The sequence below is a fragment of the Cibotium barometz genome, chromosome 63, assembly GCF_041138505.1.
Source record: "Cibotium barometz isolate CiBa-2024 chromosome 63, ASM4113850v1, whole genome shotgun sequence".
Taxonomy (NCBI): Eukaryota; Viridiplantae; Streptophyta; class Polypodiopsida; order Cyatheales; family Cibotiaceae; genus Cibotium; species Cibotium barometz.
In genome coordinates this window covers 12,166,565-12,187,761 of record NC_141108.1, presented here as the reverse complement: position 1 = coordinate 12,187,761, position 21,197 = coordinate 12,166,565, and the positions used below count along the sequence as shown (strand labels likewise).

The 21,197-nt window shown below is 53.6% G+C and overlaps 2 protein-coding genes across 3 annotated transcripts in view; both read right to left on the bottom strand.

The window, feature by feature from the left end:
* Positions 1–19,454, bottom strand: part of ALG12 (homolog of asparagine-linked glycosylation 12) — a 97,818-nt gene extending 78,364 nt beyond the window's left edge. Inside the window, exon 1 of one of the 2 annotated variants that reach the window (XM_086795886.1) lies at positions 19,331–19,454. In XM_086795886.1, coding sequence (XP_086652012.1) covers positions 19,331–19,352 — 22 coding nt within the window. In that variant the 5' untranslated portion in view covers positions 19,353–19,454. Of the gene's footprint in view, positions 1–19,308 lie in introns of both variants that reach the window. The other variant, XM_086795887.1, reaches the window with a different exon arrangement.
* LOC147603698 (uncharacterized) lies at positions 2,467–4,446 on the bottom strand. Its single transcript, XM_086796360.1, has 2 exons — positions 3,685–4,446; positions 2,467–2,771 (listed from the first exon to the last, which is right to left on the bottom strand). Exon 1 carries the CDS (start codon positions 4,430–4,432, stop codon positions 3,851–3,853), a length of 582 nt encoding a protein of 193 aa, XP_086652486.1. The 5' UTR covers positions 4,433–4,446; the 3' UTR covers positions 2,467–2,771; positions 3,685–3,850.
* Positions 19,455–21,197: the final 1,743 nt, after the last annotated feature.

The window sequence follows — 21,197 nt, the reverse complement described above, 5'->3', positions numbered from 1 at the left end:
GAAGCTGGCCCAAAGGCGCTGCCAGAAGTCCCTAAGAAAGGCAGGGGAGAGCCCCTGTCGCCGCCAATGCTCGGCCGCCGCCGGGGTGCCCGCTATCCTGTGCCTCTGAATCCACCGCCCCAGCCTCGCTGTGTACTAAAAAAAGGGGATGCCTGGGCTGGTAGGGGCCGAGTAGGGATCTCGCCAAAACCACTCACCTGGATCCCACTGAAGGCGAATAAGAGGCCTGCTCTCCCAAGCCCATAATCTCCAAGAACAGTCCTCCCCTATCGAGGCCGGTGAGGGGTCTACATGCCACTGTCTCTGATGAAAGCCGACCACCCGCATCCTCTGAAAAATACAACCCTGGAGCTCATCCAAATCTAGTCGTGTCCTCTGAAGCTGGCCACCCTCTCCCACCTCGAAAGTGAGTGGGGCGACTCTCTGTGCTGTGCCGCAGACCGCTAGAAGGATCTCATGCCGAGTAAAGACGCCCATCCACTGTGGAGGTGGAGGGTCCTGTTCTGGGGTCCGCCACTCCCGGGGGATGGCCGCCTCAATGTCCTGTCTCATCAACTCTCTGCCCCTCATCCCACTGAGTCTCCTCTCCTGAGCCTCTAGAGGCAGCTGCTAAAAACATATCCAATCGTCTAGGGACTGGGCTGTGGGCTGGGCTGTGTGGGCTGTGGGCCGGAGCTCAACGGGCCCCACGACACGTGAGACCGCGATCCAACCATATGACCACTGGGAAGTCAGATCAAGGGGTTCCAGAACAATGGCTGCCTCAGGCGCTCCTCATCGGTGCCCGGGGGAGTCTCGAAGAGTGACGGCCTCAGATGCGCCCAGGCCCTCAGAAGGCTAGCTGCAAAACGCTCCTCGAAGCCAAGGCCCACTCCTCTGGATCGCTGCTCTGTAAAGATCCACCTGATGCTGGGGGTCCAGGGGCCGCCAAGAGAAGGAGTGCGGCTGAGAATCCTGGAAACAAGAAACTCCTTCCACGGCTCAGTGCCTGGTAGGAGGCCACGAACTACCAACTTGCCAAGCAAGGCTCGGCTTTGGCAAATAGGATCAACAATGCCCAGGCCGCCTCTCTCCCTCGGCTGAGTGATCACACCCCATGCCACCTTGGCCCTGGCGGGCCGCCCGTCGCCACCGAACCAAAGAAAGTTCCTGATGAGCCTCTACACCTGGCCGATGCATGCCCGAGAGAAGGCCCAACAAGAAGTGATGTACCACATGGTAGCAAGCAGAACCTGGTTGGCCACAACCACTCGGCCAGCCAGAGATAAACGAGTGGTACTCCAATACAGAAGCTTCTTCCGAATGCTCAGAAGACGGGGGGCTATCTGCTGCTCCGGAGATATGTCAATGCCCACATAGCATCCCAAATAGCGCACTGTAGTGCCGGGGGGCAGCCACTGAAAACCATCAACTGGCCTCCAAGTCGGGGGGGGGGGGGGGGGGGGGGGGGGGGGCATAGAACTGACCCACAACCCACACGACTTGTGCCAGTTGATCAAAGCGCCCGAAGCTCTGCAAAACCTGTCCATGGCTGAGGCGAAGCGGCGGAGGTTCTCCTCTCCTCCCTGAAGATAGACAGCAGTGCCATCCGCAAACTCCGAGTCTAGGAGCTCCTCCGAGGTGCGGATGGGGAGCTGGAGGCCCCGCAAACCTGTATCCTGTGCCGTCAAAAAAATGCTCATGGCCTCCGCCACAAAAAGAAAAAGAAAGGGCGCCAAGGGGCACCCCTGCCGCACCGAGCGCGAGAGCTGGAACCTCTCTCCGCGCACGCCCTGTATCAGCACCTGGCTATGAGCCGATGTGTAGAGTGCAGAGACCCCACGGATCCACTGAGGGGGGAAGCCCATCCTCTCCATAGTGCCTTCCAAGAAGGCCCAGTCCACCCGATCATATGCCTTCTCGAAGTCGAGAAGGAGCACTGCCAGATCCTCCTGCCGAAATCTAGCCAAAGCCGTAGCCTCCCAGAAAGAGAAGATGTTATCCAGGATGCTCCTATCCTGGATGAAGCCTGTCTGCGTGGAGTGGATGATGTCCGGAAGGTGAGGCTGAAGCCGCCTGCTGATCGCCTTAGCTAGGACCTTGTAGGCCGTGCCTAGCAAGGTGATCGGTCTCCACTGTCTAATCTCCAGTCTGTCTCCTCCCTCTTTGGGGATCAAGTGAATCAACCCCTCTGCCATGCTGTCCGGCATGTCTCCCGACTCCATAATCTCCTGGAATGCCAATCTGAAACCCCTATGTAAGAGACCCCAGTACCTCTGGAAGAAAGCCACTGAGAGACCGTCCTCTCCTGGGCATTTGCCCCGAGGAAGTGCCTGAAGAGCCTCCTCCAGTTCCGTATCCGAGAAGGGGGAGAGAAGGGAGTGCTGCAAATGGGCCGGCACAACCGGTCTCGTGAAGCTCCAGACTGCCTCCCGAGCCTCTCTCACCCTCTCATCTGCTAGCTCAGCAGAGAGCAGATCCCTGTAAAAATCTGTGGCTATCGCCCGAACCCTGGGGGGATCCACCACAACCTGGCCATCAGCCTGCCGAAGACGCCTGAGACCCTCTCGTCTGAAGCGAGGCCCTGTCGCCTCAAAGAAATCTCGAGTCACTCTGTCTCCAGCCTGTGTCCAAAAAGAAGCCCGAGCATGGAATCGGAACTCCACCCTCCTCTCCTCGATGGATCTGATCTCTGTGCGAGCTGACTCCATCTGCTCTGAGATCCAAGGGCTCGTAGGATCCCTCTCCTGGAGTCTCTGAAGGGATGCTAGACTCCTCCGCAGGCTCCTCTCCTGCTCTCTGAAGGCCTCCAGACGGTCCAGGGCAGCCTGTCTGAGCATCCTACTGATCTCCTGCAAGCCCCTGGCAAGATCGCTGCTGCCGATCCTCTCCTGAACTACAGCTCCTGCCAGACCTGCTCAACTCTGGTCGCAATCTCGGGCTCCTCTATGAGACAATCTGGAATCCGGACGCTCTGGCCTCGCTCTCCTCTCGTAGGGTCCTCGATCTGGAGAAGCACTGGAAAGTGGTCTGAAAACGAGGAGCCTGCAAGTATGCCCACAGTGCCACCTCTATCACAAGCCCACTCATCAATGTAAAACCTGTCGATGCGGGAAAGGTTAACTCCTGTGGCCCGTCTATCCGAGCGCGAGAAAGATAAACTCCCCTGCAACCTGCCAAACTCCGAGAGAGTCCACGGATCCTGGCCTCTCACCTGTAGCACTAGTTCCTCCCAGGCAGCGAGCTCCGGCCCATGAATGGTCCCCTGGCTGCCCCCCATCCTGTCCTCTGCATCCTCCAGCATGTTGCAATCCCCCCCTAGGCACCAATGGTCTGCCATGGGGAGGGACTGCCTAATGGTGCTCCAGAACTCGGCTCTCCCGGTCGCCCCATTAGGGGCGTAGAAGTTGAGGAAGCCAATGCGGTCTTCCCCAACCCGAAGGATGATCCACTGCGCTCGACCCTGGACCAGAGTGCCAGAATCCACAACCTCGGATAGAAGCTGCTCGCTGACTGAGATGCATACTCCACCCTGGTTCCCCTGGGAGCCATATGCCGGTGACCAAAAAGTGTGACTCCTGCCTGGCAAGATCTTCCCGCAGGTGCGGGTACGCCCGGCAGAAAGGTGGTGTTCCTGGATGAAAAGGATATCTATGGGTCCTCCAACGAGAGCCCTCTGGATCTCCTGGCGAAGTCTGCCCCGACCAATGTAGCAGCGATGTCCACCGAGACCCTGGATGTTCCATGAGAGGATCCTCATGGATGAGCTATGGCAAGTGAAGCAGCCGCCACTGGCTCACCCCTCTCAGCCGGCCCGGATGATCTGCCCTCCACTCTGTGAGTCTTGGGCGCCGGCTTGGAGGGAGAATAGTCACTGTCTGTCCGGGTGCGGAGTCTCTCCAAAAAAAGGGTGACCTGTCTCTGTGTCCAGCCCCACTCCGCCTTCACCCTGTCCAGGGCATAGCGCAGACCAATCCTCTGCATATATGTATCTAAAGGTAGGCTGCACCCTCGGGGCGGCATGGAGGAGAATCAGTAGCACCGCCTCAACTGAGGTGTGGACCGGATCCGCCCGCCAATCTCCTATACCAAACAAGCTCATGCGGGCTGAGTGTAATCGGGTCTGCAATAGGTCCGTGAGCCCCAAGTCACTGAAGTGGTGAGAAAACTCCAGTATCTGATCACGCAAAACTTCCTCTACAGAGTTGCAATCCCATGCTGTGTCTGGGGCAACACTGAGAGGAAAGGAGAAGGCCACCATGCTGCTCACCACTGAAGGAGAACGAGAGGGATGGCACACCACGCAAACTCGCAAGGGCGCGACCAGTGTCTCAAACGGGCCAGCATCCAGCTGGAGGCACCTGAAAAAACCGTAATCCACTGGGAGCCCCATCACTCGCGGGCCAGGGGAGGCTGGAGAGAACTCTGTGGCGGACGAAGCTAGGATCGCCATCTCCACCGGCTCGGAGTGGCGGTGGAACAGCCGCTGGACTGAACTCTGGCCTACCCAGCTGCGCTGCCCGGGGACAGTGGGTGGTCTGGCGAAGTATCCTGGAGAGGCCGAGGGGGGGATGGGGGCTCGCGGAGAGGAGGGAGGAGAGCGAGGAGAGGATGGAGAGGCATCTGCCAGAGGATAGGTGTCAGGGGGGGCCGCCAAGGGAGGCGGGAGGGGGGGGCTGGGGGGGGAGAGGGGAGGGTGGAAGGAGTGCTCTCCGGGTGAGGGGAAGAGGAGCCGGGGGTCGCAGAGTGCGGCCCGGGATCCTCAGGAATCTGCTCCATGGAGGGGGCGAGGCCCCCCGCGGGGGGAGGCGGCGGGAGCGGGGTCTCCACGTGGGGGGCTCGACCGGCGGCCTCAACGGGCAGCACTGAGTCTGAATCCTCGTCCATCGGGGTGGGACCTGCTGGCCGCCTATCCCTGACTGGAGCATAAGTGCGGGTAGGTGCCTGGATGCCAGCCGGAGTCGCCTGTCCGCCAGCCTGTGCTGCCTGCTGGCGTCTGCGACGGTCCCTGCGGGCCAGGCGTTTCCGCCGGCGAACCTCCTGCCATCCGCCAGCCTCCTGGGTCTGCGCGGCCTCCTCCGCCGGGGCCTGCTCGTCAGATGATGGCGCCTGCTGAGACGAGCCAGAGATGTCCGGTCTCTGAGGTGGATGGCCACCCCTCGGGTCTCCTACTGGGGGTCCAGAGGCGGCAGAGCGTGAAGGATGAACCCCCTTGCGGGGCCAGGCGCGTGCGAGATGGCCCATCTCCCGACAGGTGTAGCACTGGCCGGGGAGGCCCGAATACTCCACGCGCTGTATCAGATGTCCTCCAGAAAGACAAGGGAGGAGGATCGTCTTCGGGAGGGACTCCGGTGACGGAACCACAACACGAATGGCCGGGAGTCCTGCTGCCCGAGCTATCATTGAAGCCGCTGTCTGAGGCGTCTCCACCACCTGCCCGAACGCCTTGCCAATGGATGACAAGAGGGGCAAGTACTCCCTACGGAGTCCAGGAAAGCAGATAGTGATGGGAAAACCTGTCGCGCCTGCTAGCGGGTCAGAAGCGGGGTCGAAACCGTGAGTCCATCGCGCCAGGAACGCCCGGGATGAGCGGAGGGCAATGGGGCTCCGAGCCAACACCATCTGAGCTGCCTGGGGGGACTCGAAATCCACCTGGTAGTAGCCACGTCCCAAAAAATCGACGCTGACGATCTTGGCAGGCACGCCAACGAGGCTGCCTTGCAGAAGGTCGCGAAGCTCTCTCCGTATCGGACGGCTACCCACCATCTTGCAGACCAAGGAGGAGGCCTCAAGAGCGGATACTGTGGAAACAAACAGCTGATGATCTGCAGCTGTGAACTCCAGACGGAGACCGGAATCGGCAGGGGTAGTCGGAGCGGCTTCCATGGAGTCCTCCAGAGGCAAAAGGCTAGAAACCGGGGTCACCAACGGGAGGGACACAGCCCTACAAGGAAACGGAGGGGCGAAAGGTTAGAGGATAGCGGGGGCGGGGGGGGGGGGGAGGGGGGAGCTGAGGCGGGGGATAGCGGTGGGGGGAGGGGCGAGACGGAAGGGGAGGAGAGGGAGAAGGCGGGGGGGAAGAGCCGCGCAGCGGAGGAGAAGGCGGGGGGGGAAGAGATGGCGGGGGAGAGAAGCGAGGCGGAGGAGGTGTGGGGGGTAGAGATGGCGGGGGAAGAGATGGCGGGGGGAGGAAGCCAAGGCATGGGGGGAAGGAAGAGATGGCGGGGGAAGGAAAAGAAGGCGAGGGGGGAAGAGATGGCGGGGGAAGGAAGCGAGGAAGGAGGCGGGGGGGGAGAAATGGCGGGGGAGGAAACGAGGAAGGAGGCGGAGGAGGAGAAGGCGGGGGGGGGGGGGAGAGAAGGCGGGGGGGGATGCGAGGAAGGAGGCGGGGGAGGATGCGAGGAAGAAGGCGGGGGAGCGATGGCGGGGGAGGATGCGAGGCAGAAGGCGGGGGAGAGATGGCGAGGCAGGAGGCAGGGGAGAGGACGGAGGAGAAGGCGGGGGGACAGGCGGGGGGGAGAGGGGGGCGCGACAGCGAGAAGCAGCGGGAGGGGGAGAGGCGGAGCTCGCAGGCGCAGATCGTCAGTTCGTGGTGGCCAACTGAATATAGGACTATCATGATTGGTCACACAATGACCAAAATCTATGGGGCAGTACTAGAGGACATGATGAGCTCTATGGCAGAGAGGATGGAAAACGGAGCATCAAGCCAGGCAGGCTTCACGAGAAACTTCTCCACGCTGGACCATATCTTTACTTTACGGGCTATCATAGAGGAGGCGAGGTCCTCAAAGAGACGTGTGTATTGCTGCTTTGTGGATTTCCGCAAAGCCTTTTGACTCCATCCCTCGATCTCGTCTGATAGGACACTTGCAGGAGCTCCAGTTCTCACATGAGATGTGTCTCCGTCAGAGATTGGTAAGAAGTGTGAGTTCTACAGAGATCACTTCTTGAGACTCTCCGAGGATGGATTCTTTGAGATCCCAGGATACATACAGATACACATATCACATGCCATGCGTATCACGATCGCCCGCTCAGGGTATCCTCCCACGGCCTTAGAGTAGAGATTGGCAGAGCTTAGGATATCCCACATGAGGAGAGGACATGCATAGTATGCATCACAGGAGTGTTAGCACATTCATCCCCAGTTTCCGCCCATTTCTGGTGCCCTTTTGGTCCCTTTTGTATGGCCCTTGATTGTGGCCTTGATTGTGGGCTGATTGTGGGCTGGCCACCCCTTTTTTCCATATTTTTCTGGGATTTTTCCCAGCCCTTTTGGTATTTTACCAGTCGGCCAGCTCATATGCTCCAGTCGGCCAGCATATTCTGTCCCAGTCGGCCAGCATTCCGCACCTATAAATAGGTGGTGCTGGCCTCTCATTTCTCATTCAGTCTTGTATATATTTTGCTCCCTCACTTATGAGACTTTTAGTGTCTCTTGCTTGGGACTGTTTTGCTTCAGTATATTCAGCATAGTTGCTCCATATCTCTCTCTCTCTTGCACTCTCTATTCAGAACACTTTAGTGCCACTTTGCTTCCGCTCTGTGCACTCTTTCATTGCCCCAGATTCAGCCCTATTTTCAGCACCCTCTCCTCTGCGTTTTTCTCAGATTTGCAGCCTCTTTGTTGCTGCGTTTTCTGGACAGCACCTGCTGATCACTTTCTCTCCAGATTGGCTTCATCGCTTGCAGCCGTAAGGTAATTTTCTGATCAGCCTTTGTATCCACGTGGAGTTTGGACATTGGCGGCCTGTTTTTTCAGGACAGCAGCCCTCTTCTGGCTGTGTTTTCCTCTCCGGTGGTCATTCCCTTTTGCAGAGGTGGTTTGTGGTGTTTCGGGCTTTGGTGGCACACTTGGTACCTGTGGAGGACGCTTCTTCTTCTGAGTTTGTCCATATTTCTAAGATCGAGCCCAAGCTTTTGTGATGGCTGCTCCGACTTCTCTTCATATGTTCTCTGAGTCTGCAAAGTTGGATGATTCCAACTACATCCTATGGAAGGTGAAGGTGAAATCGGCCTTGCGTGGCGTGGATCTTTGGGATTGGCTTGTTACACCGGCCAACGCCACCCCTCCCACCCTTTCTTCCAGTGGTGTGACTCAGGCGGCACAGATTGATACATGTGGCAGGCGAATGATCGTCGCGTTTTCTCCTTTCTGATGTTGAACTGTCAGGATTCTGTTCTCTCTCATGTGCGTACAGCAAATGCTGCACATGAAGTGTGGAAGGCTTTTGCAGATCTCTACGAGATTAAGTCTCCAGGTCGGATTTTGGCGTTGGAAAAGCAACTTATGAACTTATCAGTTTCTGCCTTTCCATCTTTATCTGCTTTCATCTCAAAGATGAAAGATCTCCGGGACGAGCTTGCTGTTTGTGGCAAGGACATCTCTACAGAGGACATGGCTATTCGGCTTCTCTCCAAGCTTCCAGAGAGGTTTGATGCATATTTTCAGTCTCTTGTTTCTTCTCCTCGTCCTATTCCACTTACTTGGGAGGAAGTTCTCCCCTCCGTTATGCAGATTGAGTCTCGCTTTGAGGAGCGGACTAGCACCTCTAGTGGCCCTAATGGAGCTTTGGCAGCATGAGATAAAGGGAAGAATCAACAAAAGAAAGGGAAAGGGGTTTTGATTTTGTGCACATGCATTTATGCCTGCATGCATAAATTTGTTTTTGCATGACTTATTTGCGTGTGTCTGCCTATTATGCCGTGCCAATACACTGGTCGGGGACGCCCCCAGTGTGCCGTAGAGTGCTGTTTGCTGACTTGGTGGTGTGGCGTGTGAACAAGTGGTAAGTATTTTTCGTTTTGGCCTTTTAAAATGGTAAAACCCATAAACTTGAGTGAACTTTAATGTTTATAAGGAATTGTGTTCTAGACACTTGCTTATGTGGGGAAGGCCCAAAGTAATAAGTTGATTAAAGGTTTTATAACCTGGCTGTACCCGCCTGTAGTACTTGATGTACCTGACTGTACCTACCTGCTGAACCTACTATACCAGCTGTACAAACAATACCTGCTGCACCTGCACGTGTGAAGCATTTAATGTACTTGGTGTATCTGCTGCAAAGTACAAAACCCCAAAATAAATTGGCTAGCTATGCCTGCACACATGTGAAGTTCCTGACGTGCTTGATTGTACCTGCTACAAATTGTACCAGCTGTATCTAGATTGTACTCACTGTACCAGGTGCTCTCATATTTTTCTCATTTGTGTAAATCTGAAATTTGCTAATTTAAATTCAGAGAATGCTTTAAGTTGTGTAGTGCAAGAGCATGGCATGTGTATGCTGACCATGTTCAGGAAGTTCTTCCTGGTGTGGCTAGTATATTTCCCTGTGTGGTGTTGTTAACCGCGCTCTCAGAGTTTTTGAGAGCCAGTGAAGGTTTGACTCACCAGGGAATTTGGGAGCAAAGCATCATTGGGGAGAACTAGGCCACGTTCCCTCCGTGGTGTACTCCTTGGCCTGCGTTAGTATGGGCATGCCTGTTGGTGCACGGTCCCGGAAGACCAGTGAAAGGCACGTGTACACCCAATGAAGGTGGGAATGAGCCTGTGATTTGGGGCTACTCCGACCAACACCTCTTCATCGATTTGAACCGGTTTTATTTGGTTGTTTTCACTCCCTTGTGGAGAAATCTGGCCTGTCAGGTGAACATTGCTCGCTGAAGCTCCCGCCTTCACCCTGCGCACGCTGCTCGCTGCTCGCCTGCCCTCCCTTGCGCCCCCTCTCCTTCCCCCGCCTGCCTGCCTTCGCTTCTGCGCCCCCCCCCTCTCTTCTCGCCATTGCGCCCCACCCCCCTCTTCGCTGCTGCGCCCCCCCCCCCCCTCCTCGCCTGCTCGCCCCCCCCCCCCCCCTTCTAGCCTCTCCGCCTGCTCGCATCCCCCCCGCCTAGCCTCTTCGCCTATCTTCAGCAGCGCCCCGCCCCCCCCCCCCCCCCCCCTTCCTTGCGCGTTGCTGCGCCCCCCCCCCCCCCCCTCCTCGCCTGCTCGCCCCCCCCCCCCCCCCCCCCCCGCCTAGCCTCTTCGCCTTTCTTCAGCAGCGCCCCGCCCCCCCCTGGTTTTATCCTTCGTCTTTTCGCCCACTCCCCCCCCCCTCCTTCGCGCTGTTTTCCACCCCCATGGGGTTTTGTGTTTTTTCCCTTTTCCTCCGGTCTTCCGCCTCTTTGTGTGCAGCCCGTTTCTTGCAGGTTTTCCGCTTTCGCCTCGCTTTCGCCTCGCCTTCGCCTGAGCTTCAGACTCTGATGGAGACTCCTCCCGCCTCGTCTCAGAGGGACTCACCCGCAGCCCCCTCGCCCGCCCCCGAGGTCATCCCCATCAGGCTTTCTCTTTCGCCGGAAGAGGAAGCGAGCCTCACCGCAGAGGTGGAACGCCTCCAGGCTCATTCCACTATCTGCCGTGTAGTCGGCACTCGCCCCAGCAGAGGGGAGATCAGGGATCTTCTTCAGGCCCGCCTTCTTGCAGATGTGGGCAAGATCCTGGATGTACACCTCCTGGGCCGGGGCCATTATCAGATCGAGTTCGAGGCCGCCCAGAGCGTTGCCAAGGTCCTTGCCATGAGTCCTCTGGACATCAGGGGTGCTCGGGCTTTCTTCAGACCTTGGCAGCATGGATTTGACCCAGCAGCGGCGGAGCAGGGAGAGCGCCTCTTCCATATTACAGTTTGTTTCCCTGGTCTCCGCCGGGAGTATCTTCCGCTCCTCTCCAGGCTCGGAGCATTGGTGGGCTCGGTACTAGAGACGGGCCCCTCTGCTGCTTCAGTGGTGGCCAGAGCAGCGGGGCTACCCTCGGTCAGAGTGTTGGTGTCTGACATCTCCTCCCTTCCTAAGGTCATTCAGCTACCTAGGATAGGGGGGGGGGGGGGGGTGGATAGATCAGAGAGTGGAGTTCTCGGGGCTCCCGAACCAGTGCTTCATTTGCACGCAGGTCGGTCATCTAGCCAAGGCTGCCCTCGCAGGAGACCTCGACCCTCACCACAGCAGCAGGCTACTGATGGCCCGCCCACAGATTCGGCTCGGCAGCTACCTCAGGGACGCCTGCTCAGGCCACAGAGACCTCGGAGTGGCAGCCTGGACAGGGGCGCCGCCGAGGGAGACAGCCACAACAGCACGCCCAGAGACCGCTGCAGCAGCAGCCACAGTCTCATCCTCATTGGGTTCCCGTGAGGAACAGCTTTGCTCCCCTTCAGGAGGAGACCCCTGCAGCGACCGAGGACCAGGAGATGCCAGCTCCCCCTCCTTCACCCCCCCCACCCCCGTCTCCTCCCACCGCCTCGCTTCCGCCATCGCCTCCTCCCGCCCCCGCTCCGGTTTCGGCAGCGGCTCCCTCTCCACCTCCCTCGCCTCCCCCTCCTCCCCCTCCGCCCGCCTCACCTTCCCGGGAGACCCTGGCAATTCCCTGGCGCTCACCTGCAGTTCGGAGAGCGCTGAGCACTAACCTCGCTCGAGCATCACAGAGGAGACCTATGCCGATTAGGGCCTCACGGATTTCATCTATCCGCAGTCGGCTGAGTCGCCTTGGCATTAGACAGCGCTCGGAGGCCTTTGACTATACCTTCACACGGCTTTTTGGAGCAGAGGGCCCCCATGAGCCAGCACCCATTCGAGTTCATGTAGTGATACCTCCGGCCCGAGGGGAGGAGGCACTAGACTCAGCGGTGGCCTTCTCGTTCCCTCTATGTGGACCTTGTGATCGGGAGTGGACTCTTGAGCTCGCTCTCAGCACTTTGAAGACTCAGGCAGTTGAGTTTTCTCACCACATGAGCGATCTGGAGGTGCAGATGTGATAGGTCGACTTTGGGAGTTGGCTCATTTTTTCTTGGATCCCGGGAGTGTGGATATCTCAGGGATTCGGCATTTGGTCGTGCGCATAGTGGCCGACTTGGCACGCGACCCTGGATATGTGAGTATACACGAGGTTTCTCTGTCAGAGCAGGAGGCAGTCGCCATGGGCCACAGCCACTGGCGCCTGATCCGGGATTCTTGCAGTACACCGGGTGGGCAGATTCGCAGCCGTTCGGATGGGGACTACTCTCCATCCAAGCCGCTTGCGAAGGCCCGCCGTACGGCTGAGACAGCTTCCACCTCAGCAGGGCATCCATGAGGATCATCTCATGGAATGTACAGGGCCTTGGCGGAGCACACTTTATACGCTATCGAGGTTGCTTGAGGCAGGAGCTTCAGAGGTGCCTGGTTGGTGGCATCATTGACATTTTGATGATGCAGGAGCACCACTTGGGTGAGAGCAGGATCCGGAGATATGGTTCGGTGATGCCTGGCAGATGGGACACTTTTTGGTCTGCAGGGTTTGGTCCTTTGGGTGGACAGGGAGGAGTATGCATGGTTATTGCAGATGTATGGCGGCAGGCCATTGTGGATCGTGGGGTCATTGTGCCTGGTAGAGCACAGTATGTCATTCTGAGGATGCATGATGAGCTATTGGGTGTGCTCAACATCTATGCGCCCAATCACGCTAGTGCCAGAGCAGAGTTCTGGACTCAGGTTACAAATGCATTGCCAGAGGCCGCACATTGGTGTGTTGGGGGAAACTTCAACATGCTTGAGGACCCGGCAGATAGGGTGGGAGGCAGTCATGTTACAGTGCACGGCATGGAGCTTGCAGCTTGGGACCGGTTTTGCATGTCACTGAGGATCACTGATGCATGGCAGCACGGGGCTTTCTCCCGGTCTCAGGACAGTCTTAGTTTCTCTCGGTCGGATCGCCGGCAGGGAGGGACTAATCTATCACGGATTGATCGCTTTTATGTGGGCGATTGGTTAGGGGAGCGAGGGGGCTCCGTCGGCATTCTCGCTGGCACCTCATTTTCAGATCATGCGCCAGTTATATTGACATTGGAGGAGGGGACACGGGAGCCCAGCTTGCAGTTGAGGATCCCAGAGAGGGTACTTGCAGATCCCAGTCTCGCTGAGGACATTGAGAGGATCTGGCATGATAGTCAATGCTCTGACCAGGATGCAGCGGGCCAGTGTGCCCAGGGACTCATTGATCTTAGCTCTTTTCTGCACGCTGCAGCTTTGACACGACTGGGAGAGATTCGCGAGCGGGAGCAACGGCTGAGACGCAGCCTTGCTTCGCTACAGCGCCTTCAGGAGCACCAGCCTGCATGTGAGTGGGTGGCGTCCCAGCTGAGCCAGGCACGCCAGGAGGTTAGAGAGGTAGAGGAGCAGAGACATGAGTTTTATTATCGTCGTCAGGCCTCTCAGTGGACGCAGCTTGGTGATAGAGTGACTGGGGAGTTTTTTGAGATCACTGGACCCCGTCATGCGCGAGCAGGAGTCCGCCAGCTTGGCAGACCGGATGGATCGGTAGCTACTGAGCTCGGGGAGATCAGAGCCATTGCCACTGCTTTTTATAGTGACCTGCTTTCAGCGGAGCCTGCCACTGAGGATTGAGATGTTTGCAGACAGACTGTGTGGGCCCATGTGCAGAGGAGGGTCACAGACCATATGCGTACAGTTCTAGGTGCGCCTCTGTCAGAGATTGAGCTTGCCGAGGCCTTGAGGGTCCTGCCGCGACATAGTTGCCCAGGGGAGGACGGACTGACGCCGGCCTTTTTTATGCGCTATTGGGACCTTTTTGGGGCCAGGCCTCCGCAGGGGCTTTCAGCATGTTTTGGATCCAGCCCTTCCTGGGGGAGTTGATTCATGCTACTCAGACAGGATTTGTCAAGGAGCGCAGTATCCTTGACAACATCTTTACTTTCTAGGAGGCGACGGCCCGAGCTAGATTTCTTGGCGAGGACTTGGTCGTGATGCTTCTTGATTTTGAGAAGGCATACGATAGAGTTGATTGGGGATTCTTAGAGGGCACTATGCTTCGCCTGGGCTTTGAGCCAGGATGGATCAGAGGGGTGGCAGCTCTGTATTCCACAGCTCGCAGCCAGGTGCTGATTGCAGGAGGACGGGGGCCGAGTTTTGAGCTGACCAGATCAGTCCGTCAGGGGTGTCCTCTCGCCCCTTTCCTTTTTCTCTTCTTTGCGGAGGCTATGAGTATGTATTTGACGGCAGAGGAGGTTGGTTTGAGAGGACTTCAGCTCCCAGTCCGGGGGGAGGATTTGCTTGATGCTGAGTTTGCAGACGACACGGGCTTATTTCTGCATGGCCAAGAGGCCAATCTTATTCGAGCTGAGCAGTCGCTCCAGGTTTTTAGTGCAGCTTCGGGAGCATTGATCAATTGGCGCAAAACAGTGGCCTTTTGGATCAGTAGTGCTCCCACTCCGGCATGGAGCCCGGACCCCGGTTTTAGATGGATTCCTCCAGGCACAGCAGTGCGGTATTTGGGATGCCAGATTGGCCTCGATTTGTCACCAGAGCAGCAGATTGCCCCGCTTCTTCTGAGCATTCGGAAGAAGCTATTGTATTGGAGTACAGCTCGACTATCCTTGGCTGGGAGGGTGGTGGTGGCAAATCAGGTGCTGTTAGCGACCATGTGGTACATTACGTCTTGCTGGATTTTCTCGAGCTCTTGCATCAGCCAGGTACAGAGGCTGATCAGGAACTTTCTGTGGTCTGGGCGGGACGGTCAGCCAGCTCGGGCAAAGGTTGCATGGGCAGTTATTACACTTCCGCTGGCTCAGGGCGGTTTGGGCATTATAGATCCAGTTGATCAGAGTAGAGCCTTATTGGGGAAGCTCATTGTTCGGGGGTTGCTTCCAGGCGCTGAGCCTTGGAAAGAGCTCCTCTTGCAGCGACTGCAGGCTCGGGCGCCCCCTGCAGGGGGTACTTGGGCACCAGAGATTCGCTGGATCTTCATAGAGATGAGGAGGACAGGCCTCAGTAGAGGATGGGAGGACAGATTTGCTTTGAGTATCCTGAGAGCTTGGGAGCTGCTGAGACCGGGGCTCTCTCAGCGGCCTCCTTCTTGTGTTGAGGAGCGGGCCAGGCAGCCGCTCATCTGGAGCCCAGCGGTTCGTACGGAGCAGGGTCATATGCTGGGTTCTCGGCCTCGTCTAGCCTGGGGACCTTTAGCGGCAGGCCCAGCTCGTAGTTTTGGAGACTGGCAGGCTTTCTGCAGTCTACCAGAGGAGATCCAGGTGGAAAGGCTCAGTCACTTCAGAGGGGGGTTGATTATGAGGGATGATATTCAGGAGGCACTTACAGAGGAGTGGTTCACACCTCTCGAGCCAGTGGCCCCACGGTGGATGGGAGCCTTTACACAGTTGGAGATCCTGATTGCTGTCAGAGCTAGCACTGAGGATGGCAGATGCCTCTACTATGAGATTCAGGATGAGGGCAGACTCCAGAGAGTGGAGGTGGAGTCGCCTTTAGTTGCAGAGTGCACCTTTCAGAGGATTCGGGTAGTGGCTGCCGCTTCTCGGAAGTGGCATATTGACCCCGACCCTGCTGATGTGCTCCCGGATTGGCGCATATGGGCATATGCAGCGCGCCCCTTGGCCCGACTACAGTGGGACCCCGGGGAGTACGAGTGGCATGATCCTTATGCATCCCTTGAGGCCACAGAGATTTCCTTTTTCCAGTATACTGTTCGGCTGGGACGGCATATTTTGACGGCGAGGAGGATGGTTTCTCCAGCGGCAGCGGGGCATTGGCGATTGCAGGGACTCTCACAGGAGTTCCTGGAGGATTTCTGGGCTCGGCTCTGGGCTAGTCGGCAGGCCCGCAGGATCTCGGCTTTTCAGTGGCTGGTCGCCCACAGGGGCTCAGCAGTTGGCACTTGGCTTGTTTACAGCGGTCTTCCGGCGGCCTGCGTCCGATGCGGCCACCCTATGGAGACACAGAGACATTGCCTTTGGGACTACCCTCAGGCACAGCAGATTTGGCTGCGGATACTGCGTATTCTGGGCCCCCTCTCTCCAGAGGGTGTGTTTACGTGGGGTGCCGCTGCTTGGTCGACTTCGTCAGGGCCTGCTATGGGCTATGAGATGGAGCAGGGCAGTCAGGCCATTAGATTTATTAGGGGCCAGCCTCGCCTGGTTCCGGCACCGGATTTCTCGTCCGCCAGCTGGACACAGGAGAGGGATTTACGATGGGAGCTCCTCAGCAGCCTCACCATCTGGTTCACCTGGAGGGCCCGGTGCTTTACGGCCTTTGAGGGGAGATTGGAGCCACCAGCAGAGACTGTACGGGGGATTTGGCAGGAGTTGATCCACACCCTGCGAGGACAGTACGATCGCATCCGGGGAGACTCGGATGAGGCGATCTTACGGCGCCAGGCCTTTCACACCACTTGGCGTTGTGGCCCGTTCTACACCTTACACACGGGATCCCCCCGTTGGCACTACAGGCCACCTGTTTGGCTCTTCCCCCCCCCTATTGTATGATTTAGCCGCTCAGTTCTTTATACTGATGCTTGTATTTTGCAGCACCTAGGGAGAGTCTCCCGGGCTGCCATGATGTATTCACTGCTCTTCTCTCTCTTAGGAGCAGGAGAGATCTTTTGTAGCCCTACAAGCGTTTTTATATAACTAATGAAAGGATCTTTTCTCGGAAAAAAAAAAAATCTGGCCTGTCAGGCCCGTGACACTTGTACAAATATTAATACTCCAAGAAATACAAAAAGTATTGAGGGGGGGGGGGGGGCCTTTCCAGCCTCAATGCTGGTGTCATTTATATTTTCAGTATTTCCAATATTTGTGTTGCTGATGTTGTTTCCATTGTTTAATAACAGTTAAATTAAGTGTTCTAAATATGTGTATATTGTCTTCGGATCTGTAGGCCTCCTGTAGGGAGCGGTCACATTGGTATCAGAGCCCGGTCGTCTCTCTTTCTCAAGAGGAGACACGGATTTTTGAGATCGGAAGCAAGCACGCACACTTAATTCAATGGACAGCCAGGGCAACCCATTCGAAGTGCCGAATTCAAGGGGCCAATCAAGTGCTTCACGGGATTCCGATGCATTGCATGGAAGGCATAAGCCTCTTGAAAGAGTCTATGATAGTGCATACATGGGACAGCCATCACGTGGTAAAGAACCCATGCACGAGGAAGAGCCCAATGCATTGAGGGCTGTGTTGGAGCACATGAAGAGGCTCTTGCGACAAAAGAGCAAGAGCTGAAATTCTTGCATGAAGACCCTCATGTACAAAGTGTCATAGAAGCCAAGAAAGCTGATGCTATGGTGGACATGACTTTTGAGTCTATGTCTCAAGAAGTGGGCAAGAAGCCAAGGGAGCTAGCACTCTCTTATCTTATCCGCAAGGGTGACCTTAAAGAGGGAGAGGATGGACAACTTATGTTCAAGAATCCACCCCATTTGCAGCATGGAGACCCAGCCTCTCAAAGGTTGACATCATACTTGCATAAAGAAGAAGTTTCAGTCACCTCTCACCATGTATCCACTCCTCAGGGCACAGGAGGAAACAGATTTATGCATGCTCAAGGCCATTTGGATTCCAAGAATGTACATCATGGGGACATTGTTCGGCATGCAAGCCGAAAGACTTTGCCCATTGAGTTGTCTCGTGGTGAGACATTGCATCATTTGGGGAGGTCACATACATCGGGGCCACAGATTCATAATGCACATGCCACCGTGCCTTTTGAAACATCTTTGGTTGCCCATGAAGTCCATGCAGAGAAAGCTGCCCCGTTGGATAAGGGGAAGAGAAAAAGAGAAGAACATGTACCACATCCCAAGAAGCTCAAGGAGTTCAAGGCAGGGGACAAGTCCGTGAAATTTGATGCCTTTCATGGAGAGTATGATGCCTCTAAGGTGCTGACTTTTGTGACCCAGTTTGATATTGCTTTTAGTGATGAGGACTTCACTGAGAAGTCCAAAATTCGTCATGCAAGCATGTTCTTGAAGGAGACAGCTGCCCATTGGTGGATCACTGAAAAGACCGCCAAAGATCCCATTTGCACTTGGAAAGAGTTTAAGGACAGATTTTATGCCCAATTCTTGCCTCCTAATGCGGAGCAAACTCTCACCCAAAAGTGGGATAGACTTGAGCAAAAAGATAATGAAAGTGTACAGCAATATGTCAATAAATTTTGGAAAGTGTTGCTTGAGGTAACTCCCTTTATGCAACTCTCTGAGGATAAAAGAAAGGATAGTTTCGCTCCGGATTACAACCAGCTTATCGTTCGGGCATTGAATTGCACCTGAAACACACTCTGCAATAGCTTATAGCCTCTGCTCTTGCTATGGAGCAATTGGTGCTCAAAATTAAGCAAGATCAAGGGGGTTCTAAGGACAAAGAGAAGGCTATCCCAAACCTGCAAAAAGACAGCCACCTAAAAAGAGCTTTCGGGATGTCCAGAAGGGAGGTAAAGCTGAAAATACCCCATCCAAGAATCATGGGCCAAAGAAGAACAAATTTGCTCTCTCTCTCTCTCTCTCTCTCTCCTCTCTCTCTCTCTCTCTCTCTCACACACACACACACACAGCCTATTGAGGGACAGGAGGGCAGTGGGACCAGAGCCACCTAGACAGAGAGCCCTCACAGATTTTTTCAGAGCCAGCACTGTAACCCCACCAGCCTCTACTCCCCCATCTACAGGCCTACCTGGCAGACCACCCTCCAAAGGAGTCACCCTGGACAAAGCCATTGCCATCTGTAGAGCGAGATGCCCACGACCACGAGGATCGCGTCCACGACTCCCTCACCATCGGCAGATTCGAGCCATCATTGCCCGCCACCGGAGGAGTTTACCTCGACAATTCAGCGGTTCAGCTTTCAGCTCTTAGCTCTCTTAGGATGTTACTATTTTCATTCTTTCTTTCAGATTTGTTATGATGAGACATCATCATCATCAGTTGTACCTTGTTTTGGTCTCATGGGCCATTTCGGCCTTTAGGAGACGTTAATATCTCTCTCTCTCTCTCTCTCTCTCTCTCTCTCTCTCTCTCTCTCTCTCAGCTATCAGCTATTGACAGTCATGTAGGAACTGGCGAAGATTGGCACGAAAGAAAGCATAAGTATCTAGAGAAGGCTGTCGAAACATAATATGGTTCCTAGCCTTCCAAATAGTCTAGAGTGCCTAGTATCTCATTCAGATCATGAAAGTGTCAGATCAAGCCATGCAAGATAGCAAAACATCAAAAATTCATTCAAATCATGAAAGTGTCAAATCCAGCCATATAAGATGGCAAAACACCAAAAATTCAGAAGAGTTTTGGGACAATTTTGAAAAAGAAAAAACACACACACACACATGCGCGTGCAGACACACACACGCATACATACATACATATAATGGGCGTGAGTAAAATACTACAGGGTATGATCATTGATCAGGAAATAACAAAGCTAAGAAAGCATATTTTGTTATGCCTTGTTTTCTTACTTACAGCAAACTATGTAGAGAAAATCTAATAAACTGATAATTTGTTCATGATGTTGATCTTACCAAGCTATGAAAAACGACTAACCTCGTCTCCAACATGTCTCCATGCCAGTCTGGTGACAGTCTCCGAATACGTGCAAGTTATTAGGCAATCCGCAGAAACGATAATTTGCTTGTAATTATATATAGTAACCTTAAGATATCAGTAATCCAAACATGTAAATATTTTTTTTTATTTTATTACTTATATTCATATTTATTCTTATATTTATATATGCTTTTTTATTTATTCCTTTTTGTATTTGTATCTATTTTTGTATTCCTTTTTGTATTTATTCTTATATTTATATCTATTTATTCTTATATTTATATATGCTTTTTTATTTATTCCTTTTTGTATTTACATTTATATTCTCCTAAGGGACTATGCCATCAAAAACAATTGCTTTTTTAAATGACATATTCTACTTCTTGTGGGGGAGATAGCACAGCAGTAAGGGCACTTGCCCTACACCGCGAGCCTGGGCTCAATACATGCCCCCTCCTCCCACATTAGGCATGCAGTTTGTCGATTCCCACACTAAAAAAATCCCTCGCAATACAAAAAACAAAAAACAAAAAAAAAACTACTTTTGCATATTTAACTTCATTTTTTTAACTAGCTTTGGTTGACATATTGGACTATTTTGTACTTATGAGTGTTTTATTTTCGTTTTTTTAACTAGCTTTGGTTAACATATTGGACTATTTTGTACTTATGAGTGTTTTATTTTCGTTTTTGAAACTAGCTATAATGCAAGCAATAGAGCATTCATATTTCATTCCTCGGATCTTCTCTATATCTCTGTATCTCTATATTATATAAAGGAAGAGTTTCGCAAAGCTACCACGTGCTAAGAATTTGAATGTTCGGGAAGGGGAGGACAAAGTTTGAGGGGGTTCGGGTAGAATTTGAATTTCGAGGTTTCAAAAAACATGTGAAACATGCGTCTGCCCACTAGTACTTTACTAATCACCAACTGTATTAAAGTTTGATCAACTCACTACAAACTTAAGAACTTCTATTAAATCCTGAACATAAGAAAAGCAATACCCCAACGTCATTATTGCACCCAACCAGTGCAGCACAATCAAATGAGTCGATATGACGGTTTTCCTTGAAGATCATAGGGATTGGTAAATGTAATGCTTCGAGGCAAGAAAAAGCACAAGGAGGACAACGGCCAAAAGAAAAAATCTTCCCTCCTTTTTTGTGGATAAAAAGACTCTTTATAGATGCCCTTTGTAGGTGCCCAAGAGTGGAGAAATCGAAAGGAAGTGTGGAGAAAGGAGTGAGGTTTTTTTTTCAATTTTTAAAAATCTGTATGCTAAAAGTAGAGGAAGGAACTTTACTTCACGAAAGAGTGGAGAGAGTCATGCAGACGTCTCATGAGTGTCAACTCATGTTGAGCTTGACATCTCAACGCTCCCCCTCAAGCTCAACTCCAGCTCATGAACTTTAAATTTTTTAATTTGCTTGGTAGCAGCCAACTAACCATCAAGAACAATTTCTTTGGGGAGAAGGGGGTACAAGATGAAGTCTTTGACTCTTAATTAAGATGAATTGAGATATAATTAAGCATAATTAAGAGTCTTTTTCTAAGAAAAAGCTAAAAAATGATCTAAAATTAGTCTCTTATTGAGCAATTGGCTTGAAATTTCAATTGTACTAACATCAAATGAGATAATGCTAGCAAGATTACAATCTATTATGCACTCAAGCTTACTTTATCTCATTAAATGTTAGTACAACTTGTTAACTTTATCTCATTAGATGTTAGAACAACATCAAGCTATACTAACATCTAATGAGATAAAGTTAGTAAGATTACAATCTATTATGCACTCAATTTAAGCTAATTAAAATCAATTAAGTAAAATTAGCAAGTAATTAGTCAATTTATGCTATTTTT